Raw genomic sequence first — 13211 nt, 5'->3', positions numbered from 1 at the left:
GGGTATACTCAGACATGAGTCCCTTGCTCACTGCTCCATCAGGATTCAAGCAAGCCGGGCCGAAGACGCCTGAAATGGCAGAAACCGGTCCCCGGAAGCTTGTCTCCTTTCTGGTGAAGAATTGGCTTGGTAGTTTGGTCTGCCCTGTTCCCATGATGCACTGGGCCAGGGACAGACTAATTTGCATATAGCCAGGTTCTGAGCTGGGATGGGGCAGTGAGCTAAATAACGGTGATGGATCAAGCCCTGATCTTTGGACTGGGTAAGAGTGGTCTGCTTAATTCAGACACTCTGTTCATCACCACCCCCTTTTCTGGATCAGGTTAATTTGGTGACTTTTGTGGTTCACATTGACAGGGATTTTGGCTTTTGCTTGAGGCGGGCTCACAGCCCCCTCAACAAACAACAACCCAATTTCTCACAAAGGCCTCCTTGCAATAATGGATCTGTAACCTTAATATGGCTAGTCATAGATATTTTCTTTTGTATGAAGTAAAAACTGGATAACAATAAGCAATATACATCTAAGATTCAGACCATTGGTCACAAAATCCGCAGTTAGAACTTGATCTTTCTATTTTCAAGCTCTGATGGATGTCTACTACATAAAATAGGCCAAACCATTACTTTAAAAGAATTAACTTCACAGACATATTCATTGGAAATGTAATGTATGAGTGAAGTCTAGTGTGCTTTTAGGAGCCTAAAACTAATAAAGCACAATTTTTTTCATGAAAATCTTTTGAATCATTTTCAAATATTCTGAGAATCAATTTATAGTCTGGTGGATAGGGTACTCCACCATAAATGTGTGAGAAAACCCTATCTCCAAAGTGATGGTCCACCCATTCTATTTAGATTCGGGCAAGTCTTCATCTTTCCAATGGTGGTGTACTATTAGAAAGCTTATTCTGACATGCTGGCAGAGTATGGGCCATCTAGGTAAGGACATCAGATTGCCTGCTCTACTTAGAGTGAAGAGTCTGATGCATGATTATCAAGAAGTTGCTTATTAAGATTTTCTTGCCATCAGTCTCTCAGGTAAGTGGCTGATAAGGGACTTCTAGCTGTTTTGTGAACAGTTATTAATTTATCTGAGATTTTATTGGTTTAAATGTATCTTTGCATAGAAACCCATGCAGGGAGCTTAAGGGATGGACAATTTCTTTAAAAATGTATACAATGAGCCCAGCAGTTGCCTATCCCCTACCCTTTGCTCAATGGTGATGAAGTTTGTGTGCTAAACATGCATCACCATCACACCACTCAAAATGTTTATTTGCCTAAAGAGCTGGGCTTCAGCAGTTAGAATGCTCCTTAGTTGCTGTGCCATGTCTACAATAAAAGAAGTCCACCACCCTCCTGCTTGGCTTCCTAAGTGATAGCAAATTTATGGTAGAGATAGTGAGTAAAGTGCAAAAACAGTTTTGGATTAAACACACAGCTGTAACAGGTAACTTTGGTCCTGTTTTTGGTTGCTTTGAAGGCTGAGCTTCACCAATCACAGTGCTCACTTGCTTGGCTTCCCAGCAACAGCAGATTTGCAGCAAAAACATTATGGGGCAGATTTCATTTTGCGTCGTGGATGCACATTCTTTGGTACAGCCTCAATTCAAAATGTTATTTGTAATTTACAAGGGCACGCAAATCAGATTTGCGAGGCTTTGCGTGGGATTTTCCCAAAAAGTAAAGCAATGCTGCCTTGTATTACTATGCGTTAGGGTGGTGTTCCGTTGGGAGGAGCATCAACATTTTCATGCATCCATCTATGGATTTTGGTGCAGTCCCAGATATACTAAAACTAGTGAACCTGGGAATGCATCAAAATGTTACGCCTCCCTGAACCAGGCACAAAGAGGAGAAATATTTGTATTTCTCATTGCTGACCCTTTCCGCACTTGCTGCAGAGGAAAATTTGTTTATGGATTTTTGTTTTTGTGCAGGAAGATGCCCCTTTATGGATTGTTTTTGTGCAGGAAGGTACCCTTGTATCACTACTTCTGCACATTCAGTAAACTCTTGCAAATTACCATAAAACGTAAAGTGATTTTTTGGCTGATCTCTTCCTCTTTTACATGCTACATGGCCTGATCTACAGTTGGATGAAGCAGAGGTAGTTTAGACAGCAAGATACTGAAAACAGGTCTACATTAAACGATATACGGATCACCCTCCTATTGAGATCAAAGCGCGCAACATTCCTGCAGAGTCAAACAACCTATGTGAACCGAGCATTGAAATCCTAGGTTAACTTGGTTGTTAGATCCTCAACTTACTGCCTTCAGTGTTTCAATTGAATCAGGCTTTCAGCCCCATAAATGTCTGATCATCATTGATGCAAGTCCTGATTTTTTGTAAAACTATGAATACTCAGAACATGCCTTACTTTTATGCAAAATCAGGCAGTGCCTATCATTACCTTTGCTTCGAGAATACATGCCAAGCGCACCAGGATGCCTTGTCTCTTGCAGTGAGTGTTTGCTGGATGTGGTTGGAAGAGCTTTTTAAATCCAGCCACCACAAGATGCAACAATGTTCCCAAAGACATTCACAAGACAAGTCATTCTGGTTAATATCTTCGTTTTTAGGGTTCTTCTAAACAAGTTTCAGTTCTTCTTTCAATGTTAGGATCCCTTCTTTTGGTAAGCACTCACTTTTGAATTGCAGTTGTTCTTTTAACAGATGAGCGCAGACGACTGCTTCACCATTTCCTGATTAAACAAGCAACCTCGATAATACCAGCAGTGTTACATTTCTTTTGAATTAAGCTCACCCGCAAGCAATTGCCAGCCACATAAAATTCCTGGATAGAGCGGATAAAACACTTAGGAACCCAGTTACTGCAGCAACCCCCTTGGAGCTTCTGCCTCAGCATAAAAGGCCCAGATATGACTAACGCGGCGTTGCAGCAAGCAGTGGATGGTGCCATTATCTGGATATCACAGGAGATTACCAACTGGCCACTTATCACATTTAAAGCATCAGTATAAATCATTTGATAGCTTAAAGGGACACAATTGTTAAAGATTGCTTATTGCAGGTCCTCTGAGTAAGGTCAGTAGCATGTGATTGAGCTCTGCGGCCCCTAGACATCTGATTAGATACAGTTTAGATTACTATTTTTGCCCTTGTACAGCTGCTGCTTGCAAAACCCCAACAAGTTGCAGGTAAATGTAGACACTTTAGCATGGGCCAACACAAGCTGGTAGAAGCATTACCTATCCTCCCAAATTAGAAATTCATAGCATAGAGTCAGCTTGTGACATAATCTTTACAATCGATTGAACACGCAGCATTTCAATATTTATAGCATCTGGCACTTTATAATCTTGGCACTTTAGCACTACCCTCAGGTTTGACCTACTTGTTGACCACGCAGATGTATCAACTGTAATAAAATGCCATCATCCTTCACCTCAGTAGTTCAAAATGTTTGTAATTTGCTGCTTAGATTCAAAATAGAAACAGACCAGCCTACATCAGGGCATACAAATCCTATCTGACTTTCAAAACTACCGGTTTGTGCATATGTAGTAAGGCCCAGAGCTTTTTTTTCAGCATTCGCTATAACCTCACCGTTAAAGTCTAAGGGCACATGCATCATTGGGTTTTGCATTCGCAAACGGTGCGATTCGCAAAATTCGGCCGTTTGCGAATGCAAAAACCATTTTTGGGATGCATCATTTTTCGCAATTTAAGAAAACGCAATTTTTTGCGATTTCTTAAATTGCTATAGCATGTAAGAAATCGCAAATTTTGCGATTTCTTAAATACTATGCATGATTTTTTTTAAATTGCGAATTCGCAATTAGGAAGGGGAAAATTACCATGAAGTAAACCTTCATGGTAATTTGCGAAAAGTTTTAAAAATGCACAAAAGTGCATTTTTGGAACTTATATTTTACACACACACATGCCCTTGGGACATGTGTGTGAGTAAAATGTACTTACGTGACATTTCAGGGTTGCAGGGGGGGTCCTTTGGACCCCCCTGCACCCTTGAAATTGCATTCTCATTTTGCGATTCCTTAATTGCGAATTCGTAAAATGAGAATGCCTTCCCATTGATTCCTATGGGCCCATAGGCCCATAGGAATCAATGTAATGCGATTCCTTAATTGCGATTCGCAATTAAGGAATCGCAAATAAAGAAAATTAAGGAATCGCAAAAACTTTTGCATTTTCTTGATGCATAGGATTTTGCAATTCCTAAATTGCGATTCCTTAATTTTCGCAATTTTGGAATCGCAAATTCCTACAATGATGCATGTGGGCCTAAGGCTCTGGCTTGCTGTGGGGAGCAGTGTGGCGCAGTGGCCCGTGCGGCTTTCTCAACAGCACGGGGCTCACAGTTCGATCGCCGGCAGCAGCTCAGCACAGCACCACGTGCCTCTGGGCAATACCTCTAATTTACCCAGAACCTTGAGAGCCTTTGGGGTGATTAGTTCGCACTTTACAAATACCGGGAGTTTTATGTTATGAGTTTATCTGTTTTATGCTCTAAATGAATTGGGTGCATTGCACAATGAGATTCTGCTATTTGCACACATTTAATTTGAACCAATTTATATTTCCATAATTCTTTGTTTCTTGTACTTGGCACTTTAATTAACTTGATTGTCTAAATAAAGTATTTTCAATCTTTTGCATCTGTTTCAATTCATTTAAACGCAATAGACTTTTATTACTGTGCCTCAAACCCCCCTATTCACAAACTGTTCTTCAAAGCAGCATTTGATAGGTGGGTACCTCAATATGGTTGACCTTGCAATGTTTACCATTAAGTTTATTAGCAGTGCCTAATCCCAGCATTCCTTGAATTTGCCTTCCATTCTCACTGTAGGAGGAATCCGCTTCTCGGTGCTTCAAACAGGGCGTTTGCTCGTTTGCTTCCTGCGGAATATGAAGATGGACGTGCTCTTCCCAAAGGATGGACGGAGAACAGGAGAATAAATGGATTTGCGCTCCCTCTGGTAGAGTATGAGGGGCTGGACCCATGATGAAGTAGGAGGGGCTTCTTCTTTGTGACATGTCCGATGGGAAGGCCAGTGGAGACTAGGGGAGTTGTCTTGCTGCCAGATAACAGAGGAGCTGTTGTAACCCCGTCGATGCGCCCGTCGGCCAACAGCCGTCGCGAGCACTACCTTCGTAGTGCTGCGCACGTCCGTTGGACGATGCGGCCTCCCCACTCAATAAAACCGATTCCGCCGCGGTACGCTTTCTGTAGTACGGAATCATCAAACCTAGCAGGTTACTTAATTATTATTTCAGGTGCCACATCTGCTCCAAGGGAAAGAAGTAAAACGTAGGTAGGACACCCCACTTGATGCAAACAGTTGTTTGCTCAGCCTCCAGACCCTACTGACTCTTGCAGCCAACATTACACAATCTCCCTCACCACATTTCACTCACGCATCATCACTTAAGTAGTGCATTGCCATGACACGGCATGCAATACATCAGCAGTTTTGCTACATTTACATCAAGAGTCATTACATCACATAGGACAGTACTTCCCAGGTCAGTACAGATAAATATTTATATATATTGGAAACACAGGGAAGTGGTTATGGCGACAAACATAGAGGTTGAATTGAAAAAATAATAACCTATTGAAATTAAATAATTTAAAACAGATTAAACGACAATCTAAATGAATACATAAAATAATAAATAAAAATTGGTGAAGTAAAAATAAACAAAAGGTTTAGAGATTAAGTACAAAAGTATTACTATAATAAAGAGAAAAAGAAAAGGAATATAAGAAAGTGGATATGTTTTGAACATATATATATATATATACACATATATATATATATATATATATATATATATATATATTTATATAAAACAGTGTTGAGGGGTCAGACAATAGCCCTGATTACAGGTCACAGACGTGCGGCGACTGCGGACATACAGACGATCGAAACTGATCTGTCTGTGTTGTAGTCGCGGCATGAGGAAGACCCCACTAGGGACACAGCGCAGCAACTCCGCCTTAAACAGGCTGAGCTCACAAAGCATCAGAGAGAACGGGTACGACAGCGACTCCAGGGAGGGGATAAGGCAGGACGACTACTAGCCTGGTTAGATAGGAAGGAGAAGGCCCAGAGGACGATAGCGCAGCTTCACACCCTAGAGGGTGGGTTGGTCACCGCTCCGGCAGACATAGTAGATGCCATGGCGGACTATTATGAGGAGGTGTATATTCCTACCTCCTGTATGTCCACGGAGGAAGCACTAACTTATATCAAGGATATAAAAATGCCCTCCTTGTCGGAAGAGGAGGCCACGCTACTGGAGTCTGAGTTCACAAAGGATGAGGTTGTGGTCGCGGTTCACTCTTTGCAGTCGGGAAAAGCCATGGGTCCCAATGGGATTCCTATAGAACTTTACAAACGAGTATCTGATTTGACAGCTCCGCACCTTCTGCAGATGTTTAAGGACAGCCTGCGTAAGGGAATACTACAGTGAGACCAACGGATGGCTACGATCATTGCCATCCCGAAACCAGGCAAGCCCCGGACATGTGCACGTCCTACCGGCCAATTTCCCTGCTGAACGCGGAAGCGAAGATATTGCCCAAAATGATTGCTACTCGGCTGACCCCACACTTGGAGAAGCTGATTCATCCGGACCAATCTGGGTTCATGCCAAACAGAAACACCGCTCTTAATCTTCAGTGAGCCCATGCGGTGATGGCACAGATACCTACTTTACCGGAGCCGGCGGTGATCCATAGCCCTCCCTGACATTCAACCGTATTACTGGGCGGCCCAGTTAAAAATCGTAAATCAATGGCTGCATGCTCCACAGTCGGAACCTGTGTACAAAGGGGACAGGTATGATCTTGGGAACGATGGTGTGATGGCCGCACTTTACTACTCCAAGTATGCTGCAGCTCTGATTGGGTGTGGTATTTGGCCTCTGCCCGCCTTAAATGCAAGGACACGCTAACACAAATTACGCCACTCTGGTAGTCACGGCGTCTGGGCAGACTTTGTAATAGTAAAGGTTTTGAGGCCTGGGACCTGATCGGTATTTCTAAGGTTGGAGACCTTTGGAGGCGTGGGGACGTCCTTTCTTTTGAACACCTCAGGGACCAGTACGACCTGGCACGCACGGAGCACTTCCGATACTTGCAGATTAGTCACGCCCTGAAGTCAATGATCCATCCAGGTGAGGAACTGCCGGAGGCTACCCCATTGGAAGATAGGCTACTTACGGAACATATGTCCAAAAAGGCGACTTCCTTCGTTTATAGTAAGCTTGTTAACAATTTACCTGACCCCACCCTGAAGTTGCGGACCACATGGACCGCTGAAGTGGGCGAGTTCGATTAGTCGGACTGGCAAACGGCACTCTCTTCGCCCCGGGAAGTGGCCATACCAGCCAGGCTCAGACTAGTACAGTTAAAAATTTTGCATTGTGTTTATTACACTAGGGTCTCTCTTTACAAGATGAGGAAAGCCACACATCGGTATTGTCTCCGAGGGTGTGGGGAGGAGGGTACGTTCTTCCATACCATATGGGACTGCCCACGGATTGTCGACTATTGTGTGTCTCAGGTGGTTGGGGAGTCACTGGTCCTGGACCCGAGATGTTGCTTACTGAATATTTGGGATCCAAACGATCTTAATCACTCCATGCAAGACTGGGCCACATTGAGTATCATGTACGCTAAAAGGAATATAGCCAGGTGCTGGGGGGGCGGCACAGGTGCCGGTGCTTAGGGAGTGGTGCTTAGATCTAGACTCTGCAATGGTGGCCGAAAGGGCAGTGTATTTGGATCGAAAATGTCAGAGAAAGTGGGCTCAAATCTGGGGGGCGTGGAATGAGTACAGAGGTTTTATATGTGAGCCACCACAATTAGGCAGTGACAGCGATTCTGACTGAGGGGGGGGGAACTACAAGAACGGGGGGAGGGCCATTGACCTGATGTAAATGTATTATGTACTTGAGGTGCCATTGAATCTGATTCCACGTTGACCCCCTATTTATGCAAGCATGTAATGATCTGTCTATGCCCAATGTTTAAAGTTTTTGAAACAATAAAAACATTTCCACAAAAAAATCTGGTAATTTAGTACTACCTATGTACTTTAATTTGCAAGTGCATTCTAAAATGTAAACAGCGAATTCTGTTTTACATGTGAAGAATCCTTTAAGTTGATACAATTCTGAGGAGAAAGCATCCTGTACTTCCCTTGTGTTAACTCCAAATTGACAAGCTCTGCAAGAGCTGCATTTGAAGAACACCTTTCTGTTTGATAACCAGTCAGTTTTGGTCTTGGTTTGAGTCTCAGGCATGGATGGAGCTTTCCTGTAAGTGATACTAGGGGAGTTCTCAATTTCAGGTGCCAAAGTTATATCAGATTTTAAAATAGGCCAGCTCTTAGCAATTATTTGTCTCACCTTCTTATATTGACAATTAAAAGTAGTTATCAATCTGATAGGTACCTTTTTAGTTATTGGTCCCTCATCATGCCAATCCGAGAATGTTGTTTGGTCCATATTAGGATTTAATACATTTAGTGGAGTCTCCAATCTTAGTAAGGATTTCTTCAAATCCTCCATTTTATAGCCTCTAGCCTCAAGTCATTATATATATATATACATATATATATATATATATAAATATATTCACGTAAAAAACCCAAAGGTTACAGGGACGTAATAGTTAGTCTGCCATTTCACTTGTACAAAACCTGAGAAATTCAGCTGTTATAGTTAGCTTAGCTAACTATAACTCACGCTCCCCCAATGCACTGCTGATGACGTCATATATTACATCACTCATTACATGGTCAGTGACATCACTGATGACATCTCAAATGACATCACTGATGGCTAAATTTCTTGGCTCACTGCTGCTTGGGGGATGAAGTCCACTTTAGTTCTGAGGTCCTCAGGACGCAAGGGTACCTCATCGCCCCACAAGCAGTGCGCCAAGAGGTGCGTTTGCAGAGTGGTGTACAAATGGGTGTGGCCTCCGCCTACCTCTCAGCAATTCCTCTGTGTGGGGATTACTGGGGGTAAAAGGTGGGCTAGTTGGCCCCTAAGGACCCTCAGCATCGAAGGGGACTTAATCCCCCAGCCAAGAGCACGCCAGGAGGCGCGTTTGCAGAGTAGTGGAGAAAGGGGGCAGGATCTCCGGCGAGGTGCCCGATTCCTTTTATTTTTTTAGGAAAATCTTTTGGCACCTTGGGTACCCCATTCCTCGGGGCCTGAGCCATTTTTAATTTTTTTTAAATAAAATAAAATGGGAGGCGGGCCCACCCAATCCCCGGAGGCTAGGCCTTACTTTATGTTTTTTTTTAAAGGGGGTGGGGGCGTGCAGCACTTTTTTGCTATGGTATGGCAGGGGCAGTGCTCCCGCCATCACATACCAAACTGCAATGTCCTGGGGATGGGCACCCCAGGACATTGCTGGAGCTGGCCCTGGGGGGTGGCGGTCCCCAGGGCCTATTACGGCTCCACGAGGGGGGCCCCTCTGCTCCCCTCCAACAGTATTAAAGCACCGGAGAGGTGGTGGTTCCCCAGAGCTGTGTGGTGGGGCTCTAGCCCCACCACGCTTTTATTTTATGATATAGCCTCAGGGAGGTGGTCCCTGGGGCTCGATGGGGGGCTGGAGACACCCCACGCATCTTTTCAATGTAGCCGAGGGGAGGTGGCGGTCTCCGCGGCTGCGGGGGCCTGTGTGGGCCCGCATGTATTTAGATGATTGCCCTGGCACCTAGCCCACCCGGAGGCCTAATTAAATGAAGGGGAGCCTGCGCTTTGTTTTTTTAAAACTTTTCAGCGGGATTCGCGGATCCAACGCGAAACCTGTTGAAAATAAAAAACAAATGCTTTTTTTTCAGCCCCCTTCCCAAGCCTCAGTAGGCCCTCGAGAGCCCATTCCCCAGGGCTGTTTGCATATTAAAAGTGGAAGGGGGCAGTGCAGCCTCCCTACCTGAACCTATTATGTCCCGGTAACCCCATTCGTGGGGCCTTCCTTTAATAATGGTGGGTGCCCCGGTGCCCACCTGGGGCACCCACAATGCACACCCTGGGGGTCATGGGGACAACCAGGGCCCCAGCTGCTCCAGCCGGTTTACCAGCATGATGTGGTAGCTGGCATTTATGTTGCTCCCTCCGGGCGGGAGAAATCTGTTGTTCTGTTTCCCTGCCCACATTGGTGCGGCCAGGGAAACAGATCTCAATTCTGCTTGCAGCCGGCGGGAGCATTTTTAAAGCTCCCACACGGTGGGAGAAGACACTGAGTTTGTTCCTGTTTGGCGGGAGATTTACAAATGCTCCCACATGGAGCATACACATTTCCCTGCCTGTGTCGGTGAAACTATTGTGCCCTGGATGTGGGGTCCCTGGGACACAGCAAATGAGCCATCCCCGGATGATGGCGTCCCCAGTGCCAATAAAGACTCAGGAAGGGAGGCCACAGTGCCCCCTTCCCTTTAAAAATGAGTTATGGCCCCTGGGGGAAGGAGTCTCTCTGAGGCTACAGGAGGGGGACTGCACAGCGCCCTTCTACTTTAATATACATTTCAGCCCCAGGGATGGGGTCATTGGGACCTAATTAGGGTCCGGCAGGAGGGCTCTGTGCCCCCTCTCTTATTTTTTTGCCTCAACCCCAGGGGTTGGGGTCACTGGGACTGTTCAGAGGCTCAGAGAGGAGGGCCAGAAGCCCTTTTCTCGCAACAAATTGAGTAGCCCACCCAGCCCATCCCGAGGGGAATTTAATAAAGAACATTCTTGGTTTTTTTTATTTTTTATTTTGCTACTGATATGCGGATACTTGGGGAATTTGTGGCAAAATTTAGAAAAAAAACTTTTGGCCCCAGGTGGGGTCTCTTTGAGATCTGACCACCAGGCTGAGCGGGGTATTCCTTCCCTGCCCCCTATGTCTTTTTCTGTGGGAGGTTGTTTGCACTCGGGACTGTTTTTACAATTAGTGCAACCAGTTTAAGAGCCTCTTGTCCTTTTAAATAGTAATCCAATGGGGTTGTTCAATTTTCCACTTTTCATAGTGGAATACATATATAATATAGAAAATAATATTTAAATAGTAATATTAAAAGTAATCTCCTTACATAGAGAAAAATAATTGAGGAATATTCATTTGGAGACTATAATCAAACATAATTGGTAAAGTTTGATCATTCTGATGCTATCCAAGATAATGTGATCCCTATTATCCCTCAGAATCCACCTACTTGTTATTATAGACCTGCTAAATATAAACAACAACTACTTCCGTACCCTGATCGCTATTGAAAATAGTCTCCTACATTCGCAAAAATAATGATGCACTGTTTCAGTAGCCCATCTCCTTTCTTGCCTTTAAGAGCTTCTCAAAGAGCTATATTTACTTTTATTTCTTACCATGAACCAAATCACTTCCTTCTTTATGGGTTATACTTTTATCACTTTACTTTTCCATATTGTTGCAAATCTGTATTATATCTAAACTGCTACCATGTTTAAACTGTCTGGAGTGCAATATGTTTAAGTTCTGCTCTTATCCACCTTCTGCCACTCAAGGATGTCCAAAATCCAAGTCTTACTTGCAAACATTGCATTTCTTGTCCATAAAGGTGCTCCACTACTACCCCTTCTGTATATTCATCCAGCATATATACTCACTTATATTGGTTCAATATCTATATTCAATATCGAGTAGGAAATCTTCACAAAGTGCATTGTGCTTATACATGGACTTGTTACCGTCTAAGACTAGAAGGCCCCTAGTTTAAATCTCACTACCAAATTTAAAAGATATAAAGTGATTTGTGTTTGTGAACATAGAATGGCTTGCATATATTATGCCCCAATGTACTAAATCATCAGTTCATGAGCAATACATTTCTTGTCCAGATGTCACTAATTTTTGTCATCCCTGAATTCGGTCAACTTTGTAAACATTACACTCATGCATACAAAATTTAAGTATGAACCAATACGTAAACCATGGTTCCATATACACATCCTAACATCGATAGTGCAAAGGTCATTATGGACTGGTATATAGAAGACATTCTCTATGCAAATACCAATGTGAACATTATACACAATCCATTCATTTGTGCAAACATAAACATAGACTGGTTGGTAAATAAATATTCTATGTGCAACATCCTATTATAAACATTATGCACCTTCAATTCATATGTGCAGATGTAAACATAGGCTGGTTAGTAAAAACAAAGATTTCCTGTGCAAATACTATTGTAAACAGTTTACACATTCCATTAATCTTTGCAGACGTAAACATGGACTGGTAGGTAAATAGATGTTGTCTGTTCAAAACCCTGTTATAAACATTGTGCACCTTCAATTCGTATGTGCAAATATAAACATGTACTGGTAAGTAAACAAACATTTTCTGTGCAAAACCTGCTTGTCTTTAAGAATCCATCATCAATTGCACATTTCTGCGCTCAAGCGTTGAAACTGGATTCATATCATTCTGTCCTTCCTTTTTATTAATTTTTAGCTTTCATTAGCTGCTAGGTAAATACATTAAACATAAGAACATACATAGTGCAGAAAAGGAATATAAATGCCGTCATCACATCACAAAACAGCACAAGAAAAAAGTGCTGTAACACAATCGGAGAATTACAAATAGATACAAACACTAAATAGAGATAACATATAGTAAGTAAAGTGTCCACTAGTCCCACTGAAGGCTAGACCGAACCCTCTCAAATGTAACCCTCGAACATGGGCCCCTAACTTTAGCTAAAGCCAATTCCATTTCATAAACCCCCCTCAATAACAACCAAAAATCAGTAACCTTAGGACTAAGTGTTTCGATCCATGCCCTAGCAATACACAACCGAGCACAAACAATAATAATTGAAACTAAAGATTTCGATAAATTGCCCGGGTCAGCTACTATCCCCAGTAGAATTTCTTTCTCAGTTTCTTAGTGTCCTTGCTTAATAATTTACTCAACTCTCGGGTAACCTCATACCAAAACTTGTTTAACTTTGGGCACGTAACAAACATGTGTCGGAGATCCACGGCATATTCGTTACATTTGGGGCAGCATGACTTAAGAGAAGCATGGGACATAGCCCATTTAGAAATAACCTTTGGAGTATAATACAGCATAAACATGATACGATGTTGTTGCAACTTTAAATTAATTGAGGTAACTGCAGTATTGATTATGGCCAGTGATTCGTAAACCTCCTCATTAGTAA

At 43.1% G+C, this 13211-nt stretch overlaps 1 protein-coding gene across 1 annotated transcript in view; it reads left to right on the top strand.

The window, feature by feature from the left end:
* Positions 1 to 13211, top strand: part of LOC144822229 (myeloperoxidase-like) — a 187243-nt gene that overhangs the window by 59387 nt on the left and 114645 nt on the right. The window contains exon 6 of the mRNA XM_078679478.1: positions 4844 to 4973. Within this exon, the coding sequence (XP_078535604.1) occupies positions 4844 to 4973 (130 nt within the window). The remainder of the gene's footprint in view (positions 1 to 4843; positions 4974 to 13211) is intronic.

The sequence above is a fragment of the Lissotriton helveticus genome, chromosome 3_1 (assembly GCF_964261635.1).
Source record: "Lissotriton helveticus chromosome 3_1, aLisHel1.1, whole genome shotgun sequence".
Lineage (NCBI taxonomy): Eukaryota > Metazoa > Chordata > Amphibia > Caudata > Salamandridae > Lissotriton > Lissotriton helveticus.
This window is presented reverse-complemented; position numbering and strand designations above follow the sequence as displayed.